The sequence below is a fragment of the Acanthochromis polyacanthus genome, chromosome 1 (assembly GCF_021347895.1).
Source record: "Acanthochromis polyacanthus isolate Apoly-LR-REF ecotype Palm Island chromosome 1, KAUST_Apoly_ChrSc, whole genome shotgun sequence".
In the NCBI taxonomy this organism is placed as follows: domain Eukaryota; kingdom Metazoa; phylum Chordata; class Actinopteri; family Pomacentridae; genus Acanthochromis; species Acanthochromis polyacanthus.
This window is the reverse complement of record NC_067113.1, coordinates 30,307,621-30,332,919: the sequence shown is the minus strand read 5'-3', so window position 1 is coordinate 30,332,919 and position 25,299 is coordinate 30,307,621. Positions and strand designations below refer to the sequence as shown.

At 37.7% G+C, this 25,299-nt stretch overlaps 1 protein-coding gene across 1 annotated transcript; it reads right to left on the bottom strand.

Moving 5' to 3' along the window:
• Window positions 1-4,253: 4,253 nt before the first annotated feature.
• On the bottom strand, window positions 4,254-25,299 carry LOC110945413 (M1-specific T cell receptor beta chain). Its single transcript, XM_051949445.1, has 7 exons — window positions 25,249-25,299; window positions 21,115-21,410; window positions 11,835-11,884; window positions 5,998-6,342; window positions 5,882-5,905; window positions 5,687-5,793; window positions 4,254-4,539 (listed from the first exon to the last, which is right to left on the bottom strand). Exons 1-7 carry the CDS (start codon window positions 25,297-25,299, stop codon window positions 4,516-4,518), a joined length of 897 nt encoding a protein of 298 aa, XP_051805405.1. The 3' UTR covers window positions 4,254-4,515.

The window sequence follows — 25,299 nt, the reverse complement described above, 5'->3', positions numbered from 1 at the left end:
CCCGTGTTGACTTGAATGACTGTAGATGATGTTCCAGTTTGCACCACATGGGGGCGCTCAATGGGGGAAATTAAACAGCTCAGTTTGCTGCTTTTATGAATATGGCTCAATATTTAGGCTTTTAAAACTACAAATTATGCTGAATATCTGCATTAAAATGTCCAAAAACGACTAAACAAATGTCATATATTGTAGATTTACTCTCTCAGAATTAGGAGAACCTGAATTTTAATTCATTTTATTGAAGTTTAAAATATTTAGCTTTATTTTAATTGCATAAATTTGCAATATTTTAACATATATTTAATATAATAACTTAGTTTAATTTTAGGATAAAGGGATTTTAATCCAACATACAGCTTTTTTTCACGTATTATTCAGTGTTTTTTCATAGAAAAAAGTCACTATTTGAAGCTTATCAAAAGTCTCAATCATTATTTTTATCACTTGAAATTAAAAAAAAGATGCTAAATAGGTATTTTAGGTGGTTGTAGTAGATATTAGGCCATTAATGCAGGCTTTAGATGTTGGTTTTGTGTGTTTGGACACATTTTTTGCGGACAGAATTGTGTGGAAATGACTTGACAGCAATACCAGGGTTCTATTATAACTTAAAACACCTTTTCTGCTAATATTTTGATTGAAAAACAACTGGAGGCAGAAGATGCAGACTAATATCAGCCTGTTGGTGCTGTTTTTCAACACAGATTATACTAATTTCTTTGACAGGTTTTTTATTTTTAAGAAGGATTGTATCAGTAAATGGAATAAATGATGATTATGAAGCTTTAATTCACTCTGAGATAAAACTTTCATGTTGCAGAAACAGAAGAAACTCTGGACGTAGATAGATTTGGTTTGATCTTTGGGGGGGAAACACATGACGTCTGAAGAACCTCCTCCAGGAAAATAAGAGCATCAAACACTTACATTTCTGCATTCTGGTAATTTTTTTTTGCTCCAATTAGTGCATTTTCTGCATCTATTAATGGTGGTGAGGTTTAAATAAAGAATAAATAATATAAAAGCCACATCATTGCATATTTTAATATAATTCTGTGAATAAAACTGAGGTGCTGCAGGTTAAGAGTTACATTTTGAAAACTTTACCTGGTTTTTGGTCATTTATAATCAAAAATCACACAATTTTTCCTCAACATTTGACAGCACTAATGTAATTTGCCTGTTGCTTTTCTTTTCAGGGAGGATATTTGGACACTCAGAGCAGATAAAACAGGTGAAAACAGTCAAATTAATGACGACCAGGTTTGGTTTCAGAGGTTCATTAGTGCGATCAGTCACACCTGTGTTTCCTGCACTGTGACCAGGTAAAATATCTGCAGAGAAAAACACCTTCTGGAGCAGTTTGTTCAACAGAAAGGCAAGTTTATACTTCAGATTTATTCCTGCAAAAGGCCTCTTTATGAAGGATGACATGCTGGTTTGGTTTAAGGTAAAACTGGAGGCTTTAAACACCAAACAAGCTTTTGTTTGTAGCGTTTGTTTCGACTCTTCTACTTTTTGATTCCTCCAAGTTCTCATGTTTTTGAAGGAATATTTTAATTTGCTGTTAAAAAGTAACACTTTAAAGATGTTGCCCACTTCCAGTGATGTTCCTTTCTGGTTTTAAGTGGACTAACTGGAACATTCGGGGCTTATTATTATTATTTTTTGGGAGGATGTTGAGAGATTCATGATGACGAAAGAAGAACATTCCTTCATTAAAAGGCAAAAGGTTCCACGTTTTAAATCTTCACATTACTAGAACGTTATAAGCTGTTGTGTTTTTGTGTCATTAGAAGTGTAGTTATTCACATTAAATGACTTCCAGATTGGACTGCAATGAAGCCCCTCAGTTATTTAATCTGTTTTTGTTCATAGTTGCCTTTAAACTCTAATCTGCTTCAGACATCAAACACTCCAATGTAAATTTCTGCTCTGTCAGTAAACGGCTGCTATTTGTCGCCTCAAATCACAAAAAACATGAATAAAAATTATGTAGTGACCGCATAAACACAGGGAAGAACTGTTAATAACATCTGCATGGAAAGTACTTATTTTTATAAATGATCAGTCATTTTTCAACATCACTTCTTTGTAAAAGTGATGCTGTTGTTGCTGTATTTAAACAGTCAAAACTGGCAAATAACGCCTGTTGGGGTAAAAGCTTAATTTGAAACTCTCACATAAAAATAAATGACATTTAAGTACATTATTTTGCACAGTGAATGTTAAGTATTTGAAAAACATGTCTGCCAGTAAACCATCATAAGTTTAGTAATGTTATGTATGCACGGTGGTGGCATCATCATCAGGCTTTCAATGACCCAAAGTGGACACTGACGAGCAGATAACACCTGTCAGGGTAAAAGATTTTTGTTTTTCATCTTTTTTACAGCATCATAGTTAGATGTGTTGTTATTTACATGACAATGAAACTTAGGTAATATGTTTTATTGTAGATAGTTGCTTCTATACTGTTTAATTCTCTGCAACATGAAAACATTCAACTGCAAATTTGTGCACCAGACCTCAGTAAACAGCTGCTGTTTGTCACATAACACTCGCATGTTTATTCAGTGGCTTCAGTTGACACAAGTTGTGTTTTTGTGCAGCTGTGTGCTCAGAGATGTTCAGAGTGGGTGCAGAGCTGCAGGTGCAGCCGATGAGCCGGAGGTTGTGGTGAAGTGCAAGGTTTCACCTTCGTCGTTTCTCAGCACAGACGACGAGCTGCAGGCTGCTCTGAAACCACATCCTCTGTTCTGCTGTTTGTCACCAGCAACAGCTTTGACCTCCTTCTGCCCACAGACGAGCTGACTTCCTGTCAGATGAGGCAAGCTCACACTCTGACATTTAGTTTCCTGCTGACGGAGTTTAAACTAAAGGAAGAGTTTGTATGTTCTGAAATAGAATCTAAACATGTTTGCACACATGACTGCACTGCTACAGGACACTAAATACCTGCAAATATTGAGCAATGTGATCCTAATAATAGCAAAGAAACAGTTTTCATTGGTTACGTCTGTCTGTCCAAAATAGGACAAAAACATCATAGGTTAGTATGTCGTCCAACAAATTGGAGCAAGGTGTCCAGATAGCTCAACTGGTTACGAAGGTGATTCATAAACAGAACTGTGTCAGAGATGCAGGTTTGATTCCAGCTCATGCTCCTTTACTGCATGGGTTTCCTGTTTTCCTCTCTGTCCTTGGCGGAGGTCTGCGCTCTGAGTGCTTTTCTAGTTCTGCTTATTTTAGGCTGTTTCCTGATTCTAGGAAGATACTGAATTAAGCCTTGTTTTGTTCTAAAGGAAATATTACAAAATTTAATGATTTGTGACTTTTAAAATAGATAAGTTGATCAATGTTTGTGTAATTAATTCAAATGTATATACTGTGTATACGCGTCGACAAAAATATGTGCAAAAAAAAGCAAGACAGAAATTGGGATAAAACCAGCTAAATCAATTTATAAATTATTGTTTGTTTTTTTTCTGTTTTGTTTTTTTTACAAAAGCTTGACAGAAAATGGGATTAAAAAAAACATTTTGTAAAAGAAAATGACATGAATAAAAATACTATTGAAAGGCAAGACAGAAATGTAAGCAATAAATAAAATCAATTTGTAAAATGATCCAATATTAATACTAAAAAAGCAAGACAAAAATGGAATCTATAAAAAACAGTTTCTTAAATAAACTGCATACAAACAAAAAGGCTGAACACAATCAATTTGTTAAAACATACATATTTTATTTTAAAAAGCAGGATGGAAAATAGTATAAAAAATTTACAAAATTAAAATGAATTATTAAAAACAAGACAAAAAAAGAAAACAACTAGTAAGATCAGTCTTTAAAATAAGATAAATATAAAATGTTGAACTATAAGGGAAGGTTTAACTATTAAGTACTTGTCACTAGATAATCTTTCGTCACCAGTTTTCTCGTTGGAAAATCTTCTTATGACCTAAAATGAACCGGCTTCTGAAGTTTTCCTGAGCGGAGATGTTTCAAGATTATGTGGGAGAAAAAAAATAACCGACTTCTCAGAAAACAGGCAGATAACAGGCAGCTAAAAATACCCCAAAACTATCTGTGGAAAATATGATGTTGGGCGTAGATATACGTAGGTATAGATGAATGTCAGCAACATGTGAAGTATCTGACAGATACCATTTATCTGTATGATAATATCTTGTTTTATCCACATTTTTATAATGTTTGAAGGTAAATGAAAGAACATGACTGTCAAAATCTTCTCAGAAACTTTTATTGGTAAGAAAATTCAGCAAAACACGCATTTGGCAAACATATAATCTATAAAACCTCTAAAATATCTGCATGCTGTTTATTAATTTCACAACAGGAACAAACACAAAACGATATACTGTGTTCAGAATTTGAGCTGCTCATTGATATATAAGAGGGCGACTGCAGTTTTATAGAAATGCGACAGCTTTTACAGAATATTATTTACAGAGTTACAGAAGTTTCCTCGTCTCCCAGGATTCAGCTCTCATTTGTGTTTCCCACTGGAACCCTGCAACAGACAGAAATGCGTTTTTGTTTTACTTTTTCATTTGCATAATTTTAGACAACCTCAACAAACTTTTAACCTGATGGGTGTTCCCTTTACTTCATTAAAAGCCTGATGATGATGCCGCCACCATGGATACGTAGCACACTGACATATAACTATGAGTATCATAATGCTGACGAGCAGGTCATTCAATATCCAAAATAATGTACCTACATGTTACATTTATTTTTATGTAAGGTTTTTAAAACCAAATTGTTAACTTTTAACCTGACAAGTGCTTTCTGCTGTCAGTGTCCACTTTGGGTCATTGAACGCCTGATGATGATGATGATGCCACCACCGTGCATAATCATGGTGACTTACTAGCAAATGTAGACATGAAATATAACGTTTTCCAAATGCTTTTCAACATTCACTGTGCAAAATAATGTACTTTGATGCCAAATTTAGTTTTATGTAACACTTTGAAACCGTACTTTTTTGCCCTGACGGCGTTATCTGCCAGTCACCGTTCACTTTGGGTCATTGAAAGCCTGATGATGATGCCACCGCCATGCATACATAACATGCTAACATATTACCATGATTAGCATGATGGTTTACTAGCATGTGCAGACATGAAATATGGCGTTTTTCAAATGCTTTTCAATATTCACTGTGCAAAATAATGCACTTTTCAGGCTTATCTTTCCATGCCATAATAAACTTTACATTTTTAGTTATGCATGCATGGTGGCGGCGGCATCATCATCAGGCTTTCAATGACCCGAAGTGAAGAGGTCTGCTGGGGTAAAAATTTACAAAAATTTGGTTTGAAAATCTTACATGAAAATAAATGTAATGAAAGTACATCAGTTTGTACAGTGAAATGTTGAAAAAAAAATTAAGAATATTGTATTTCATGTCTGCACTTGCTGGTAAAGCATCACAGTAACGTGTTAGTAGGTTACACATGCATGGTGTTGGCATCATCATCAGGCTTTCAGTGACCCAAAGTGAACACTAACTGGCAGAACGCCTGTCGGGGTAAAAGTTTGGTGTGAAATTCTTACATAAAAACAAATATGGCATTGACAGAAAATTAAAAAAAACGTGTGTAAGTTGGATAAACTGTGCAGAAACAAGCTGGAGATCATGTTGAACCAACCTGAAGCTTCCACACCAAAAACCCAACGAAGAGTCCATACACGCAGCTCTTGATAATCACAACAACGTAGGAGAGTTTGGCACCTTGTGTGATATTCAAATATTCCCCTGCAGAAAAATGAAGGAATAATTAAACTCAAATGTGCTTTGTGGAGACAGAATGTAGCGGCTATAAACTGTGGAATAACCTATTCACCTCTTGTTATGCCTCCTCCTTTGCCTGATAGAAAAACAGGAAGTGATTAGAAGAGAACAGATGATTGTTTACATGTATTTACACCAGAACTAGGATCAGTTTCCTGAAGAACAAACCTTTAACATCAAGTGTGTCATTGCGATAGATGGTTGTGTCTCCATCAAAGAAGCTGACGATGCACACAAAGGAATTATCTTGGTTTTCCCAAAGTGTAGCACTGATCTTTAACCTGCTGGTGATTCTGTAGGACTTGTCGACTGGTGTGGCAGCGCTGTCCGTCGCCACGCCAGTAGAAACGTCCTCACCGTTGAGTTTCCAGGAGACTGTAACATGGTCGGGGTAGAAATCAGAAGCCACACAGACCAAGGTCTTCTTTCTTTGCTCCTCTTTTTGGTTTTTGCACTCCTTTGGTGAAGGTCGAAAGATTTTTACTTTGGGTGGGGTGATTTGGCGATCTGGATCTGCAAGGATGAAGCACAAAAAGTACAACTTCACATGAGGCACCTTAACACCACGATTTAGACGGGAACAAAAAGACACACTAGAACTTTAACACCAAATGCAACATAATTACTGCAGGTTACAGAACTTTTAAATTATCGATCTTACCAAGAACTGTGAGTTTGATTCCTTCTCCAAAATAAGCAGGATAAGTGCCAGAGCACACTGATACCTCTCAGGCACAAAAACTATCAAACTGTCTTCTATAGTCACTATGGTGCAAGTTTTACCTTCAGTTTTTTTTAATGCAAAGAAAGCAAATACAACATTTTAGCAGCTGCTGGTTGTCAACTATTCTTAAAGATAAATTAACCTTTTTTCCTTTTAGCTCTCATAAGGATATTTGAACTTAGAGATTTTTTGCAACAGAACAGAGAATTTAGTCACAGTCTGTCATGAATTTTAAAGTTTTGAGTGAAAATGGGTAAACCAAGACTTTAAAATGGCAGATTTTTAAAACTTAGCATTAATTTTCAGTTTTAAATTCATAAAAAATAAACACTTATGTTCATATTTTTTCATTTTCTTACCCAAAACTGTCAGTTTGGTTCCTTTGCCAAAGTAAGCAGGACTGTAGTCGTTCACACTGATACAAGGCTGCAGGAAAAACTGCTCTAGTTTTCAGTACTGACACCTGTAGACTGACTTTGTGCTCTGTTTTAGATAAACCGAACAACTTTTGCACACAAAGCTACTTGCAAAACACACATTTACAGCCTAAGACTTACAAAAAACCAACAATGCATACATACTTTTACCAGTACATATGCGGTTCAATTTATTAGTAAATTTTTATTTATTTACTTAATTAACCATCAAAGTAGTTTCTAAAGTAGAACAAAGTCTTATCTCTGCACCAAATGTTGCAGATCTTATGTGAAATTTAGGCAACATGCCGACAGAGTGAACAAGACATTAAACCACATTAGTTACTGAACAATAATTTGTTTAATTTTTCATAATGTTGATTAAAAATGGAATTTTTCTCATTTTCTTACCCAAAACCGTCAGTTTGGTTCCTTTGCCAAAGTAAGCAGGTTCGTAGTTGGTCACACTGATACAAGGCTGCAGAAAAAACTGCTCAAGCTTCTGTCTTTCATGCACTTTTTCAGATAAACTAATCTACGTTTTCCCACAAACTATGCTCAATAAACACATTTAAGTTGAATTAAATTGGGCATTTATGACATTTAACTACTGATTTAAGGTCAATTTTAGAGCCTAAAGTTTAAGAAAATGCAATTATTGACAGTTTTGTTACTGCTACTAGCACAGATATAGTTCATTGTATTTTGTTTTTAAGTTCTTTTCTCCTCTATCACTTCAGTTTCAGTGTAAAATACATATTTTACTGCTTTAACTGAATGAATTACCTATTACAATGATTTATTAAGTTGAATCAAACATTGCTTTTCTACTGAATTGACAGATTTCTTACTTTCTACAATATATTTGACATTTTTCTCTACAGTATTGACTTCAAACCCACTCAACAATCATTGATTCAAATATTTAAACAAATTTACTGAACAGTTTTTTAGATTTACAGTAAGTAAGGCTCATAAAATCATATTTTTTAGAATTTTCTTACCCAGAACTGTCAGTTTGGTTCCTTTGCCAAAGTAAGCAGGATCGTAGTTGTTCACACTGATACAAGGCTGCAGAAAAACTGCTCTAGTTTTCAGGTCTGACACCTGTAGACTGTTTTTGTGCCGTTTTTATCAGATAAACTGAAGGTTTTTCCTCACGCGTGTAAAAATAAGAGACTGAAATTTTGCACTAGCAGCAATAAAGTTCAGATATAAGGTTAAATTATGTAGTTGGGATGAAAACCAATAAGTTTGCAAATACTTCCTGATGGGTATGAATTTTTTTTTTGGTGTTTTCTTACCTAAAACTGTGAGTTTAGTTCCAGCTCCAAAGTAAGCTTCGCTGGTGGAGCACAGAGACTTTAACTGGAACAAAAACTCGTCCTGCTGCCTCCTTTCTTCTAATTTTCTCTCTTTTTAAAACCTTTAGCCTGAAATTTACAAAATCCCTCAAAGTTTATTCTCACAGTTTAAACATGTATTACTGCTTTTGTTAACTATTATAACCAAAGATTATTTAATCTAGTCACAATTACAACCATGAGAGATTGTCTGTGTCCTGTAGATATCAAAACAAAACATTTCTCAACCATATTTAATGGACTTGAAAATGTTTTCTTACCTAAAACGGTTAATTTAGTTCCTCCACCAAAGTAAGCTTCACTACCACCAGAGTCACAGTGCAGCTGATCAGAGTAAAAACTGCTGAGATGCTGCTTTTACTTGGCTTGTTTGCTTTTTAGTTTTGTAATAAGTATAATTTCCCTTCAAAACTAACAACTGCAGCCTGTTTTTACAACATATTTGCAAAACAAACCTTTAAGTTAAGAGGTTTATTGAACGCTATTTTAACTTTTAAAAAGTCAGTTTGGTCCTTTGACCAAAATAAGCTTCATTCTTACAGTTTTTAATATTGTTTTTCATTTGTTTTAGTGTCTTACCTAAAACAGTTAGTTTAGTTCCTCCACCGAAGTAAGCTTCTGCAGCATTGGAGTCACAGTGCAGCTGATCAGAGTAAAAACAGGCTGGGATTCTACCTTTACTTCGCTGCTTTCCATTTTAGTTTTCGAATAAGTGTCATTTTCCTCCAAAACCAACAACTGCAGCTTGTTTTTCCAAAATATCTACAAAACAAACATCCATTAGCAGTTTGATAAATTTCATACTAGTTTGGTTCTTTGCCTAGAATAAGCTTCGTTCTGACACAGTTTTTAAGAACATGAAGCAATAAGCTGCATTTGAGCTGAATTTAGGAGTCAGAAACTCTCAGATTACAACCCTGTTTGTCATTTACCCAAAAACGGTTAATTTAGTTCCTCCACCAAAGTAAGCTTCAGAGCCAAAACCAGAGTCACAGTGCAGCTGATCAATGCTCAAAACTGCCCAAATAATGTAAATGGAATAAAGTAATTTTCCTTCAAATCCAACACCTGCAGCCTGTTTATATAAAATATCTGCAATACAAACCTCCATGATAAGCTTCATGAACTTCATTTTAACCGTTTAAGAATATTGAATTTGCTCCTTTTGCCAGAAGAAGCTTCATTCTCACACAATTTTTAAGAACATAGAACAATAAGCTGAACTCAGACTTGATTTAAGAGCTTCAAACACTCAGATTACATTTCTGTTTGTCATTTATTTTAGTGTCTTACCTAAAACGGTTAATTTAGTTCCTCCACCGAAGTAAGCTTCATAAGAACCACTGGAGTCACAGTGCAGCTGATCAGTGTAAAAACAGCCTGAGGTGCTGCTTTTACTGTCCTTCTTTGCTATTGAGCTTTCTAATACATGGACATTTTCTTTTAAACCATCAGCTGCAGCCTGTTTTGTAGCAAATGTCTGCAATACAAACTTCTCAACTAATGGGCTTATTATTAATTTTACCTTAAAAACCAACAGTTGGTTTGGTCTTTAGGCTGAAATAAGCTTCATTTTTTGAGTTTTTAGGAGCAAAACATTTCAGATCAACTCTCTGGTTACACAGCAGATTTTCATAGTGTTTAGTTCTTACCTAAAACTGTTAATTTAGTTCCTCCACCGAAGTAAGCTTCATTACCACCAAAGCCAGAGTGCAGCTCATCAATGCTAAAAACAGCCTGAGATTCTACCTTTACTTTGCTTCTTTTGCTTCTCCAATAAAACCACCATATTTTTACAAAATATCTGCAACACAAACCTCTCAGCTAATGAACCGTTATTCATTTTACCTTAAAAACAACAGTCAGTTTGTGTTTGTTTGACTGAAAAAAGCTCCATTCTTACACTTTTTAGGAGCAAAACACAATGAACAGAACCTAAACTGGATTTAAAAGCTAGAGACACTCCATTTCCAGTGAGGTTTGTCATATGTTTTATTTTCTTACCTAAAACGGTTAATTTAGTTCCTCCACCAAAGTAAGCTTCTGCACCACCACCAGAGTCACAGTGCAGCTGATCAGTGCTTAAAACAGCCTGACATTCTGCTTTTGCTTTGCTTCCTTGCTCTATAGTTTAGTGATAAATGTACTTTTTCTTTCAAATTAATGACTTAAGCCTGCTTTTGCAAAATATCTCCAATACAAACCTCAATTCGCAGCTGGTTACACTTCATTTTAACAGTTTTTTTTAATGCATTTACAAAGAATTGAGCTGAATTTAAACTAGATGATTGCTGCATGTTTAGTAAAGAAACTCAACAACTTCAAGTCTGTTTGTCATTTATTTTAGTTTCTTACCTAAAACGGTTAATTTAGTTCCTCCACCGAAGAAAGCTTCTCCACCACCAGTGGCACAGTGAAGCCATCAGTGTAAAAACTGCTCCACATTCTGCTTTTACTTCTGGTTTCTTTAAGATTCAGTCTCTTGTATTAATTATCCAACATCCAAATCCAACGTTTACTTCATTAGTGACTGATTTTTACAAGTTTAACATAAAATAATAGATTTATTCCCTTCAACAGATTTGCTTTTACTAGTTTTGCTTTTACAGATTCACTCATTAGAAGAAGTTTAGATGTTTTACTCACCGAGAACAGTCAGTTTAGTTCCCTGGCCGAAATAAGCTTCGTTCTGACACAGTGTTTGAGCTTCACGACAAAAAGCTCTGAGCTGGAGCTATGAAGAGCTTTAAGTTTGTCAAAGAGCTGCTCCAGTTTAAAGCTTTGTTTTCTCACCAGAGAGCCTTTTACAGACTGTTAAATAATATATTTCTTACCTAAAACTGTTAATCTTGTTCCTCCACCAAAGTGAGCTTCATAACCAGAGTCACAGTGCAGCTGATCAGAGTAAAAACATCCTGATGCTGCTTTAGCTCCACTTTATTAGATTTGGTTGGTTTTCGATCGTTTACTGTAATAAATATTACTTTTTCCTACATTTTAAACAACAATTGCTGCACTAAAGTTTGGATTTTATTCAAAAAATGATACTTTTCCCCCTTAAAGGACTGATTTAGTTTGTTGTATTTGTTTAAGAGCTGAAATAATCAGGAGAAAGTTCTACTCACCGAGAACAGTCAGTTTAGTTCCCTGGCCGAAATAAGCTTCATAGTTGGCACAGCGCTGAGGCTTAATAGCAAAAAGTACTGAGCTGAATATTAAATCAGGAATACCTAAATACTTACAGTAACTTTCTGCACTGCTTCAGCTACAGATTTTCTTACATTAGTTTAGTTTTAATGGTTTTTTTCTTACCTAAAACCGTCAGTTTGGTTCCTTTTCCAAAGTACGCTTCGTTGGCGTCACAGTACAAAAACACTGAACAGGAAACTGGTTCTCTGGCAGAATTTTCATTTTTAAGTTTTTACTCATTGTTTTGTCAACACTGAGGCTCCAAACTAAAGTACAGTCCATAGAAACATAGAATTAAAGTGAGATACTTACCTAAAACTGTCAGTTTGGTTCCTTTTCCAAAGTAAGCAGGCTGAGTAGAGCTCACAGTGCAAAAACACTGAACATGAAACAGTTTCTGTCTTTTAAAAGGCTTTTTACCATTTTTTTTATGTCAATGCTGAGGCTCAAAAAGAAATAGAATCCATCAAAACACAGAATTAAAGTGAAATATTTACCTAAAACTGTAAGTTTGGTTCCGTCTCCAAAGTAAGCAGGATCAGTGTTGGTCACGGTGCAAAAACACTGAACATGAAACTGCACTTTGAAACTCTTTTTAAACTTTTTTTTAACCAATTCTTCTGTCAATACTGGGACTCTAAACAGATGTAGAACTCTTTAAAATGCAGAATTAAAGTGAAATATTTACCTAAAACCGTCAGTTTGGTTCCGTCTCCAAAGTAAGCAGGTTGACCCTGGGTCACGGTGCAAAAACACTGAACATGAAACTGGTTTTCTGGTAGAATTTTCATTTTTAAGTTTTTACTGATTCTTCAATCATCACTGAGACTCTAAACTAAAGTAGAATCCATCAGAACACAGAATTTAAATGTAATATTTACCTAAAACCGTCAGTTTGGTTCCTTTTCCAAAGTAAGCAGGATCAGTGTAGGTCACAGTGCTCTGAATCAGTTAAATATTTCAGCTTTGTCATTAAAAACTGATTTCTCTTCAACTCTCACACCAACATTTCCTCTATTTGAAGTCGGATGCAGTGAAGTGAAGCTGTGAAGCTCCAACTTACCTAAAACTGTGAGTTTTGTTCCTTTTCCAAAGTAAGCTTCACTTCCAGTGTCACACTGAGGGCCTCCTTCAGCAAAAAGTCCCTAAACTTTCCATAATGCTGCTGTTCAGACACAGCTCAATAATCCAGAGGATGAAGACGCTTTAAACCTGCAGGCTGAGCTTCATTATGTCCACATTAGTTTGAGCTTTTTGAAGAAAAGTGAAGCAAGTTTTTGAAGGTTCCAACTTTGAACTGAAAGGTTTTAAAAACTTTTTTCATCATAATTTCTGCTTCTAAAGTAACTTTTCGGTGCCAAAGTGTGCCGGCATCCCTCCTGCCTTCAGATTGTTGATTTTTCTGCTCTCCACAGTGTTTTTAGCTGCAAGCAGCCGTCGACACAATGGAAGTGAATGGAGGAGGTTTTTGTACGACGGCTCTATGGAGTTGTATCACCGTGGCCCCCTGTCCCCACGGTGAAAAAGCCTCATACAAAAACCTGGTGCACTTTTCTCTCTGTGCCGTCTCCTTCCCCCACCCACAGCCTCCATATCTCAGCCTCCATCTCTGCGGCAGCAGCTGTGCAGCTCTGACGCCTCAAACCGACGGCTGCTATTTCTGTTAGAGCTAAGAAAAGACGCAAGAAGGAAGAGAAAGCTGCTTTTAGTTTGTAGCTGCTCAGAGGAGGAGACGTCTGTGCTGGTCACAGATCTTTATCCAATCAGATACCAGCAGAGAAACTCACTGTTACTGACTGACGGGACTGATGCTGCAGGTGATGATGTTCCTTCAAATCTGAGCGAACAAATGTCTTTAAAATGCAGTCGCATAAAGCAAATAATTCTATGGTCAGCAAATATGTGTGACAGTAAGACACATTTTTTGCCAATTAAATATCTGATGAAAAGCAGATAAAGTGTCATAGGAGGTATTTTATCATGCTGTATGTTATCTTTATGCATAAAAAGTAAACAATAATGTCACACGACTCAACTTCTGTGGCAAAGAAAAATCATGTCAGAGTTCACTCATGACCCAACAGGTTCTAATTCATGTCACTATTTATTTTACAATAATATAGCTACTACCATACAGTAGTAGGCCCTCGTGAAATATGATGGAATAGAAACCAGCAAGTAAAAATAATTATCTTTCTATACGGAATGTCTAAACCAAATGTAAAGGTGCTACAAGAGGGGAAAAAAACATTAAAGAAGGCAATACAACACATTAGAAAAGATATTTTAATTGTGCGAGACAACAATAAACCATCAGAAAAACATATTAAAAATGCAGGATCAGGCAATAAAACATCAGAAAAAGCATAAAAACATCTAGGCAATCCATTAAAGCCATCAAAAGATAATAAACCATTTGGAAAAAATCAAAAACATCCAATAAGGCATTAGACAAGGCATCTGAAACATTACAAAAGAGAAAAAAACCATTAGAAAGAATAAGATCTGACGATAAAAACCCATCAGAGAATACATTCTAAACATCAAAAATGCCAATAAACCATCAGAAACATTATAAATAATAGTTAAGGCAAAAAAAAAAAAACCCATCAGAGAAGACAAAAACATCAGAAAAAGCAACAAGCATTAGAAAGACATTAAAAACATCATAGGATACATTATAAACATCAGAAAAGCCAATAAATCAGTGAAAAACAAATGTTAAACACATCTAAAAAAAAAAAAAAAGCAATGAAAAGACATCTTAAACATCAGAGAAGACAATAAGTCATCAGAAGAGATAAGATCAGACAAACAGAAAATACATTCAAAGCATAAGAAAAGACGACGAACCATTAAACATGAAAAGCATTAGATAAGCAGGAAACGTTATAAAATACAACAAAAACATCAGATAAAGTAATAAATCATCTGAAAATACATTAAAAACATGAGATAAAGCAGTAAAAACATAAGACCATTAGAAAAGACAATTGGCATGCTCTTACTTTTAAATTCCATTTAATGTCTACTAAACTGGTCCAAACTAGAGGCTTTTCTATGACAGAATAATAGTTGCTCTGCAGAGGAGATGTTATGTGGAAATTGTACCTTATTTGGATTAAATCTTTTGTATAATTATTTTCAGTCTGACTCCCAACAAGCACAAGCTGTTTTTTTTTATAATTTTTTTTATTTGAATGTAGTCTCACATCAACCCAGCAGAGGTCAGTGTGTGATGACTCTTAAATTTGATCTTCATCTTATCGAGCTGGATGCAGAATTACAGCAAAAATCAAGACTGAAGCAGATGAGAAGCTGTTCATGACAGTAAAACTGCAAGAAACACAAAACCTCCACTGTGCTACTGACACCTGCTCACTTATCTGAACAGATCAGCTTTGTGGTGCTGCAGGAATGTGACTGAACCGTATAGAGGCAGTTCTTCTCAGGGGTGAAAGTAGTTTTAAATTCTTGCCAGAACGTTCCGGCTTACTTTCACCCCATTCCGTCGATGCTAACCATTGTAAATCCTGTTGAAAGTTTTTCAGCCAATCACAAGAACGTGTGGAATTTCACGTGTAATTTATTGCTCGTCCCAGTGCAATAAATCAAGCGCACCTATTTGCTATTGGCTGCTACTGGCCAAAACAATCGCTATGTTACGGAAGTAGACACACATGCGCACTCACGTACTGCTGAGTGAACTCCGGTCGATATCTATGAATAGCAGGCAGGCCGGGCGGCGTACCGGCGTACCCATAGATACCGGTGGAAGAGCGGCGTACCGCCAGCAGATCTTTTCCCGGAACTGTGTTCCGCCACCAGATCTTTTGCCGGTACGCAGTTCCGGACTGTTCCGGCTTACTTTCTCCCCTGGTTCTTCTACCTTTAAACAAATCAATAAATGTTTAATATTAGTATTTTACAATAAAGGTTTTTTCTCGTTTTAATGTCAGCTTAAAGAGTTTGCACACTTTAACCTTCTTCTTTCATTTCTCGTCCTCATGTTCACTTCCTGGTTTTCTCTTCAGGTTGTTGTTCAGCTACTGAAGGTTTCTGAGCCATTGTGGTCCTGTAGATGCACAATAATAAACAGCCGAGTCTTCAGCCTCCACTGGGTGAATCTGCAGGCTGGTATCAAGCAAAGAAGGCCGGGACATGGTGTACTTTTGTCCGGTTTTGGCGCTTCTCATCTCTAGTATGTTGTGGGACACTCATTGAGACTATCTGAGCCGGTCAGTGTGGGGCAAAAGCACATTAGGGTGGACTTTGACGCGGGGGGCCAGCTGCTCCATACTTTTCACTAGCCGAGCTGCTAGCTGAGCTGCTAAGCTGCCTGCCTGGCTAAATACTGGAGCTATGTCAAAAATTCATTTCTCCATCACTCACATGTATGAAATTACATATGGAAACAGACCCCAGGTTGAAAAAAAACGAAGTTCTGCTTTAAGTACAATTTTTGGCTACTCTTCCCACCTCTGATCCCTGCATTAGAATATAAAGCAGTTATATAATTTGGTGTGTTTCAAATCTGGTATGCAGTTAATATATAACTGAAATTCCAAGTATTCTTTTGCAAATTATAATATTTTTGAGAACTATTGCAATAAGATATTTTCTTCTTAATCAGTTCATCCATGAAAAAGGTCAAAAGGTCAGATTTCTGTGAGTCCAGCTTCTTCAAACTGAATATTATTTTGCTTCTTTGCTCCTCTATCACAGTAAACTGGATTAAACTGAATATATTTGTGTTGTGGACAAAATAAGACCTTTGGGAAAACACGGATTTATATTTTCCACCATTCAAGAAAAGTCCTTAACACCAAAAATAATCCGTAATCACACTTAATAAACAGCAGAACATCTTCAACTCTGTCATGCTTCAAGCCACCAGCAGCTGCCATTGGTTTGCTGTAGCAGGTTTTTGGTGAAGCGGTGGTATTAAACCACATCACTGTGTGCTTGCAGCGCAGAAATACACTGCCGAGTCTGACTGATTCACTGTGTTGATGATCAGGGATCCATTCTTTGTGTTGACTCTTGTCAGCTGGAATCTGTCTTTAAAATCGTTCTCAATGACTGGTTTACCCTGGAGCACTATGTACCCGATGAGTCTCATAGAACGGCTCTGCTGCTGTTGGTACCAAAGCATTACTTGTAAGCTACTGTCATCGTGACTGCAGTCAGTCTTCAGCTCCTTAGTCCCTTCTTTTACAACTAGAGGAGAAGACTGTTGAAATGTAACACTCTCCACTTTTCCTGTAAAAGAAAGTCGATGCATTAGAGGTAAAGTTTGAATTCAAGCACTATAAAACAGCAAAAAATCTAAACAGAAGCTTACTTATGAGCAAAAGCAACCAAAGTCCAAATATGCAGAATGCTGGAGACATTCTGGGAACTCAAATGAAAATGTGCACAAAGAAAAAGTAACTTAAAGCTGTTTTCATATCAAATTTACACTGATATTAAAATTTGAACTACAGTATTGGAAATGAAACATCAACAAGCAGCTCCAGTCTGACAAATTACACGTATTAAATTAAATATAACCTCCCTTTTCTCGACATTGCTCCTCCCCTTCCTGCTCTCTCCCTCTGATGGCAGCTGATCATGACAAAAATATTTTAATCTGCCTGCTTCTGCTTCCTTGCAGCACTTCTTTCTCTAAAAAGAAATGGTCATTGAAAATGGTGTGCTAAAAATAAGTCAACAGATTTAGAAAGTTGAAAAGCTGCCTAGAAGTCCAGAATTATGAAAAGTAATTCTTTATGTGGTTAGATTTTTAGACTGATTTTACCATATATTCTTCATTTAAATGTTTTGTGCAGAAAATACATAAAACTAACAATTTGGTATTCAAAGCTCAAAATTCCCCCATCTCAAGTCAACATAAGATATGATTCATTGGATCAATTTAAATCACATGCTAATGTGATTGGATGAAACGCTACTAATGCTGTAACATGATTGGTCCATTAAATGCGGACATTGCTCCGCCCACTGCCGGTAGAAAGTTCTTGGTCGAAAATTTCTGAAAGCGGCTAATTGTGGGATTTAATATAATTAATCGCCAGTTTAATTTAATTGTAAAGCCTAAATGACACTTTCTACTCTCTTTAGCATTTCGGACGAAAGCTACAGTTTTATGAAGTTGCTACAGGAGGGATGTGCGGAGGACTTACGGTTCTGTTGAAGCAGCTGCTGATTGTTTCGACTGTCGGCCACAAACGCGCCCTTCATGACTGGATTTGAGTTCTCTTGACCTTGTTTTGGGAGCTTGGAACTCTTCTAGGATGTTGTTCTTGTTACAAACGGCAGAAATCACTTTTTCGGCCTACTAAGGTAAGAATATGCTGATTTAGCTTGAGCTAACATGCACGGCTAGTGGTCGATCTCGATGTTTGTGTGCATGGCTAAGCTAACGGTTAGCATCTTTGGCTCAGGCTGCTGGCTAACTAGCCTTAGCTTCTCCTCCCCTGTCTTGTGCTTGATGTAATATTGCCTGGGTGCTGGACGCTTTTATTATTTAATGAGCTTTTTATGTTTGAATCTGAGTTTTCTGTCTCTGCATTTGTTTTCTTAGGACCCTTAAAAAGTTTCGTCTTGTCAGAGATGCAAGGAATTACAAAATCACCTATTTAAGATACCAAAGAATACTATTAAATTTGTAGACATTGTGTTCACAAATGTTTAATATATACAGTTAAAAAAAAAACTCCAATCATCAGGGCCTGTCTGCTTGACCTGCTCTGATTTGATTGAGATGCTGTTCTCATAAACTACAAATATTTAAAATGGAATCTTCGACATTTTAGATTGCTATATCAAGTACTTAAAATAGAAAAATTGCAGTTGAACCACTTTCTGCACGTTATTTTTGTACAAATTGAAATTTAAGTCCATGCTTGAAAGACAACATCTCAGAAAATATTAAAGAATTTCTTTTCTAATTCTGTCATTGATTGAGAATCTTCAATATTGGACAAATAAATGTAAAAAAATTCTGAGAAGGATGAATCGAAATATGAAAAAAATTAAAGCCGTTATAGAAAGTCCCATCTTGAAGCAAACGAACAAAAGAGAATCATAATATAAGTTGAGTCAGCTATTTTTTTCCTGAACTATACATATGTGCATGTCACAATAATACAAAACGAAAATATGTATGTTTGGTCACAACTAGGGCTGGCCCGAATAGTGGTTTCTGGCCTCCGAATATTCGGGCCCTATTAAAGACGAATATCCGAATATTCGTTCCGCCCGTAACGTCTGACCGGGGGGCGGGGCTCAGTAGTGGTGGCGCCGGTGGCTTGTGTGTGACACAGACGGCCCGAAAATTCGGATCCTTTTTCATTTTTAGAAAGTTCTTGCCTTCGTTTTGTCTTCAGCAGAGGTCTTTGGCATCTTGTCTTGTGTTTATGCAATGAAGTGAAGCGCAATGTCAGAGTCGGCAGCCACCCGGCTATTCGGGTGGTGTTTACAAACACCAATGCAGGAGCCGAAATGAGCCAAAGAACACGGCGGGATGAGCCGAAGTGGGCCGAAGGCGCAGGGAAGAGATGAGCTCCGAATATTTTCGTCTGGGGCAAGGAGGGGGGGATCACATAGACATATATGTATATGTTATAGACATATGTCAGTCTGCGCGAATGGGCACAATTTATTACTGGACCGTGGACCAGTAAACCGTAATTTTTTACTGGACCGAATATTTTATGCACAAATGTACCAAAAGTTGATGTATAATTTAATTTTAATAATTGCTATACAAATTTACTACTTTATTAATTATGTTTGCAGGTATGTATGAAATCATGGGCGAAGAGAAATTACCGTTTTTATATAGAATAAACCATACAAAATTAACTATTGGATAAAGAAAAGCACTCATTTGAGATCAAAACATAAATCATGTACTCTACCATGCTAGAAGTACCATAAATCACAGAGCAATGTGGCTGGGTCAAGCAGAGCGACCTTGTAGAAGCGAAATGAGGTGTGGTTTATTTATTTTCTGTTTATATCATGCGTTTTTATCGCGTGATATCGCTGTTCACACGAGAGCCTCTCTGAGGAGCAGCCCTCCCCATCCGGACGGCGCGCCGCTGCGCTGCGCTTGCAGTGTGCTTTGACTTTCGGAGCAAGACGGCGGCGCTTCGTTCCGTTGCGCGGCGCGGCGCGGCACGGTCGCATTATGTGGAACTTCGGGGTTACAGGAAAAAAATTGCACCGGACATGAGACCGGTAATGTAGTAAGTTTTACCGGACTTTTGGTACACAAATCGGATTTGACCGATGGTCCGACGTCATTGGCGCACACTGATATGTGTATATGTTTATGTGATCACATGATGAGATGAGCAAGTGCCGATGTGGGCCGAAGGCGGAGGGAAGACAGTAAGGCAGCATATTCTTTCTGCCCGGTAACGTCCGAGGGGGGTGGGGGGGTGGGGGAGGCGAATATTCGGATACCAAATTAATATCCGGATAGTGCCGTAGTGAACGAACGAATATCCGGATATTCGGGATACTCGGGTCCAGCCCTAGTCACAACAAACGAAAAGAAAGTTGTTTAATTTTCATAGCTGGTTGAACGGGTATGGAAACTACCACAAACACGAAAATGTTGTGAGAAAGCTTAATTCAAGTAGAACAGAATTGTGGAGTTTCAAAATTTTTCTCCAAATATAACTAGTGACTTAGTCTAGTTATTAGTATGTTTAGGAAAAAACTGATGTAGTTTTGTATTATTGTGACAAACAACTACATATGGTTCAGAAAATATCAGTAGTTGACTTCTACAATATATTTTTTTGGTTAATTTGTGCTCAAAAGAGAACTTTTCATAACAGCTTCATTGTGTTTTCATATTTCCCTATGGTCAGACTATTTCATCTGCTTTTACAGTGTTACAGTATCGAACTCAATCAGTTTCTGGCATTCGTGTCAAGGCAGTATCTGAGCTGGTTTGAGTCACATTCCACTAGAATGGGAGGAAGTTTTTTTGTGATGAGGTGACGGTAAACCACATCACTGTGTACTTGCAGCACAGAAATACACAGCTGAATCTGATAAATCCACACTGTGAATATCCAGAGATCCTGTGTAGACATCTTTTCTTGTAATCTGAAACCCATAGGTAAAGGACGTCTTGTAGAAGGTCTTGTAGAAGGTGTCTGCCAGGGTAGTTGCTTCCTATCAGGTTAATCAAACTGCCTTTTTGCCTGTACCACAGCATCAAACGGAGGCTGCTGTCCTTATGACTGCATGTAATTTCTACCCTGGCTGCTTCACTGACTATTCGGGGATGAGACGGTTCAAATGTAAGATTCATTGCATGATCTGTGGAGACAAAAACCACAAATTAACAATCGTCACATGGAAAGAAACAAATGGAACTGCAGTATGTAATTAATGTGATCCTTTTTCAGCTTTACTTGACTAACATGGAGGAAAAATTAGAAGAAATATGATCACAACTGGAGACATCCTTGTGTGATTTGCTCTGCTGGAGGAGAAACGCAGCTTTGTCTAGTGAGTAAAAGAGAGATGAGGTTTTTCGTGAGGGAGTGGTGTTAAACCACATCACTGTGTGCTGGCAGCGCAGTAGTAAACACCAGAGTGGGACAGGTTTGCGCTGTGAACAGTAAGTGTTCCTGCAGTCATGCTTTGTCTTCTCAGCTGGAATTGCTCCTCCAACCGACCCTCGTTGGTTGGTTCTGCAGTTGCGTATCCAAACCCAAGGAAGGTCATAGACAGACTGCCTTTTCTTTGCTGGTACCAGGACATGAGTGGAAGGTTTGCATCGTCGTGACTGCAGTTAATCTGGACTTCAGTTTTCTCCTTTACTACCTGAGGAGACTGCTGAAATGTAACCGCACTCACCTGACCTGTGGGAAAGCAGATTTTAAAAAGTGTTACTGGTGACAAACAAAGCCATCAGAGTATTTATTTTAAGCAAGATTGTTAAGCCTGTCATATAGTTAAAAATCTAAACAATGATGACATTTTACAGAAGACATAAACACCGTACAGTAAAACATATGAAGAGAAATACTAAGGTTTGCATAGATGGAGACATCGTCAGGTACTGATGTGAGACAAGTGTTGCTCTGAGGATGACGAGCGTGAAGTAGGATGTCGGTTTAATTCCTCACCACATCCTCATGATAAAAGCTGCATACCATGTGCTGTGCCTCCACCTGTCGGCTGAATTTGTTTAATCCTGACTTTGCTGTGCTGTATTTTGAATTTTTAGGACCTTTATTACTCTGTTTACTCACAATTTTAGGAAATATTTGGTTACGTTTAGCCAGCACAACAGTTTTGTTTGGTTTAGAAAAGTAGAGTAAGAGTCCACCAATGTGTTGTTGGTGTTACTTTCTGCCTAACAATGATCAGAAGCAAGAAATAGTAGCTAGTCTAACTTAATGATTATGGATTGCAAGTGTTGGCTGCACATTTCCAGTGGTTTTAACCTTCCCTTTCTGCTATCTGCATGGTACTTTTTTGAAACTCCACTGACTATGGGGAAAACCATCACTTCTGGGTGAGCAACCTACCACACTGAAAATTTCAAGTTTTTCAGACTGCTTGAACTGGTCGACCGTTATCTGTCAGTGAAATGACTCTGTATAGACTCTGTAGCATATTCATGAATGACTAAATCTTGTGACTTTTTCTGTACGGTGGAGAAAGCAGAGCAGTTAAAGATGACTTTATGTGAGTCAGTGATCTGTAATCATATCACTTTTCACAAACCTTTGTACATTGTCACACTTGATAAGTTTATTTATTTAATCTTTATTACCATCTTTTACTTTCTAGTTGTTATTGGTGGCAGTTATAATGAAAACTGTTAAGGTTTAAAACTGTAAAATGCAGGGATGGGAATTTCGACCAATTTCCGAACCGACTAGTCGCTAATTTTATTGGCGACTAGTCGGTTCGGAAAACTTGCAATTTAACCCTTTAAGCGCCAAAGTCGCAATATTGTGACAAGCAACATTGCTGAACATAGCAATGAAATATATTTCATTTTGGTTGATGGCTATGACTGATATTTATATTGTAAGTGACAATTTTGTGGTATTTTCTAAGATTCACAAGCGTCATGGTACTTGTGTCCAAACTTATGGCCATGGCTGTAGAGCTGCATGGCGGCGCCCGGTCGGGGCCGCGAAGCGTGGCTGTGCCGGGGGGGCACACTAGCGTTTAACCGACTAGTAAAATACTAAACGTTTAATAAATGAGTAGGCGGTTAAACGATTAAACGACTAGTGGCGCACATCCCTAGTAAAATGGTTGTATTTGTATAGCGCTTTTATCCAAAGTGCTTTACATGATGCATCACATTCACCCATTCACACACACTACATGCAAGGCGCTAACCATGACCCACCAGGAGCAATTAGGGGTTCGGTGTCTTGCTCAAGGACACCTCGACATGAGCTCGGCAGGCCTCTGATCGAACCGGCAACCTTCCAGTTACAAGACAGCCACTCTACCCACTGAGCTATGCCGCCCCCTGTCACATGTTCTCAGTGGTTTCCTGTCTGGTTGCCGTTATCTACTGGATTGTTACAGAGGTTTTTGTACAGCAGCAGTCACAATCTTTATCACTGTGCATACGTGCTGCTCCAAAATATTCTCCAGTATCTTCAGGGTGTTTCAGGTTTAGGAGGTGAAGATAAACAGTTTTCTCTCCATCTCCACTCACATTGAAGCGGCCTTGAAACGCCGGCTCAACAGTACGACTTTTATAGTACATGTAGGCGATCAGCTTCAGTGAGGTGTCTCCTGTTGAGCGCTGATACCAGAGGATCGTGTCATAGCTCTTTATTTGATGCGTTAAGTTTAGTTTGACTTCATTCTTTGGTGTCCATAACAGATCGGCTGGTGACTGAAACACTAGTTTTTCGTTACCGAGGTAAACCCCTGTGAAGAGATAGAGACAGCATAAATTAGTGTTGTAATGTATTGCCACTGGATAAAACCTGCTCTGTGCTTGGACTGGATTTTGGCAAGTCAGCAGTAAGAAATAAGCAATCAGTGGAGGTGGATGTAAGTATTCCACTTCTGTGTTTTAGGGTTTAATTTACAAATTAAATGTAAAAAGTAGCTTCAATAATGACTGCTACCTTTAATCCAGAAGACTGTGATGATGGTGATGATGAGATGAGATGGCTTCATGTTGAGAATGGAGAAAAACCTGAGTCTTCACGGTGCTTTGTGAATCAGGAGGAGGGACAGGAAGTGATGTAGTTGTCAGAGCATATGTTGGCACTGAGATAACTCTAAAAAGGTGGTGATGAAGGTCTAGCTGTGAATCATTAAACCCCTTTTTATTTGAAGCATTTATTTCCCTCACAGCATGTGATGAATATTCGTCTTTTCAATTCGCTCGACGTGTCCACCATTGGATGTTACGGTATGAACCGATCCTAAAAACGTTACGAACCAAGCCGAATACTCAGCTCCTTCCTCCATTTGCCCACCGCGTCGGATGTTACGGACCAAACTGAATATTTGACTCGTTCCATCGTCCGTCTGGCCGTCCATCCGCCCCCCCCCCCCCCCCCGCCCCCAGTCGGATGTTACAAAGCAGCGCTCGATTTAGACGGTCGCCAGGTCGCTGCGAGCGCCGGGAATCATGGAAGTTTGATGACATCATACAAACTGGCTGCCTCCATGAAGAAAACATGATAGGCGGTTCAGCTCGGTCGAGCGCTCGATTTAGATGGTCGCCAGGTCGCCATTTGCGACGTTGTTAGTCGCAAATGGCGACCGTCTAAATCGAGCGCTGCAAAGCGAACCACATATTCGGATATTCGTCTTTAATCAGGGCTGAATATCTGAAGCTCAGAAACCGCTGTTAAGGTCAGCCCTACACAACACAGACATGCTGCTAATGTTCACAACAAATCACACCATTGTAAAGATCAGCCATGAACAATATTTTGATATCAGACTGCTGTAAAGAGACAAATAACATTACAGGTTATGTTTTTGTGGAGTGCAGCTTGTTTACTATGCATTTTATCTGACCAGCTGCTTAGTTCTGCTTTTTTGGGATATTTAATTTACAGTTTTATTTGATGTGAACTTGATCTTCAAAATCCTGATGTACCCTAGTCAGTGATGGTTAAAAATGGGTTTGTTGTTCAAAATCCGTATCCTGACTGTCTAAAGTGTGAAAGGGAAGTGCAACTTGATAAACAGTAGTGATAAGCTGTCAAATCAGTAAAACCACAAAACATCACATGATTGTTGAGGGGATGACTTGGTGCTTAACCTACATTCAGAGGTTAGATAAGAGAGGCGAGCGAGGAGGAGGTTTTTGTTAGGAGCAGATGGGTGTTTGCTGTACTGTGCTTCTCTCACTGCACAAAAGTATGTCGCGCTGTGCTGTTTTGTCACGTTGACTATGGAAAGTGAGCCATGCATTATATTTTGTCCGTTCAGATCTCCAGCTAATTTGAAATCTTTCCTGAAGGCCTCTTCCACGCTGTTGTCGTCGAACTGTCCATATCCGTATCCGAGGAGTTTCAGGGCCTCGTCTCCAGGTGACTTTTGGTACCACAGCATCACTTTGTAGTCTGTTCGATTATGTGTGCAGAGAAGCTGAACTTCATCACCCTCCTTTTTTAAGATCGCAGAAGGAGACTGGTTTACCTGAACGCCCAGAGAAAAACCTACAAAAACAGACAAAACTGAGCTTTACTTCAGCAGTGAAACAAAATAAAACCTTCTTGATCTTGAGAAGAGTTGACAT

What these genes read in the sequence shown, in the direction of transcription:
- LOC110945413 (XM_051949445.1), bottom strand. Translation starts at nt 25,299, where the DNA reads ATGTCAACTCTTCTCAAGATCAAGAAGGTTTTATTTTGTTTCACTGCT. An exon ending in TATTTTGTTTCACTGCTGAA is followed by an intron (nt 21,411 to 25,248) that starts GTAAAGCTCAGT and finishes CCCACAGGTCAG; the next exon opens with GTGAGTGCGGTTACATTTCA. An exon ending in TGACACACTTGATGTTAAAG is followed by an intron (nt 5,906 to 5,997) that starts GTTTGTTCTTCA and finishes TTTTTCTATCAG; the next exon opens with GCAAAGGAGGAGGCATAACA.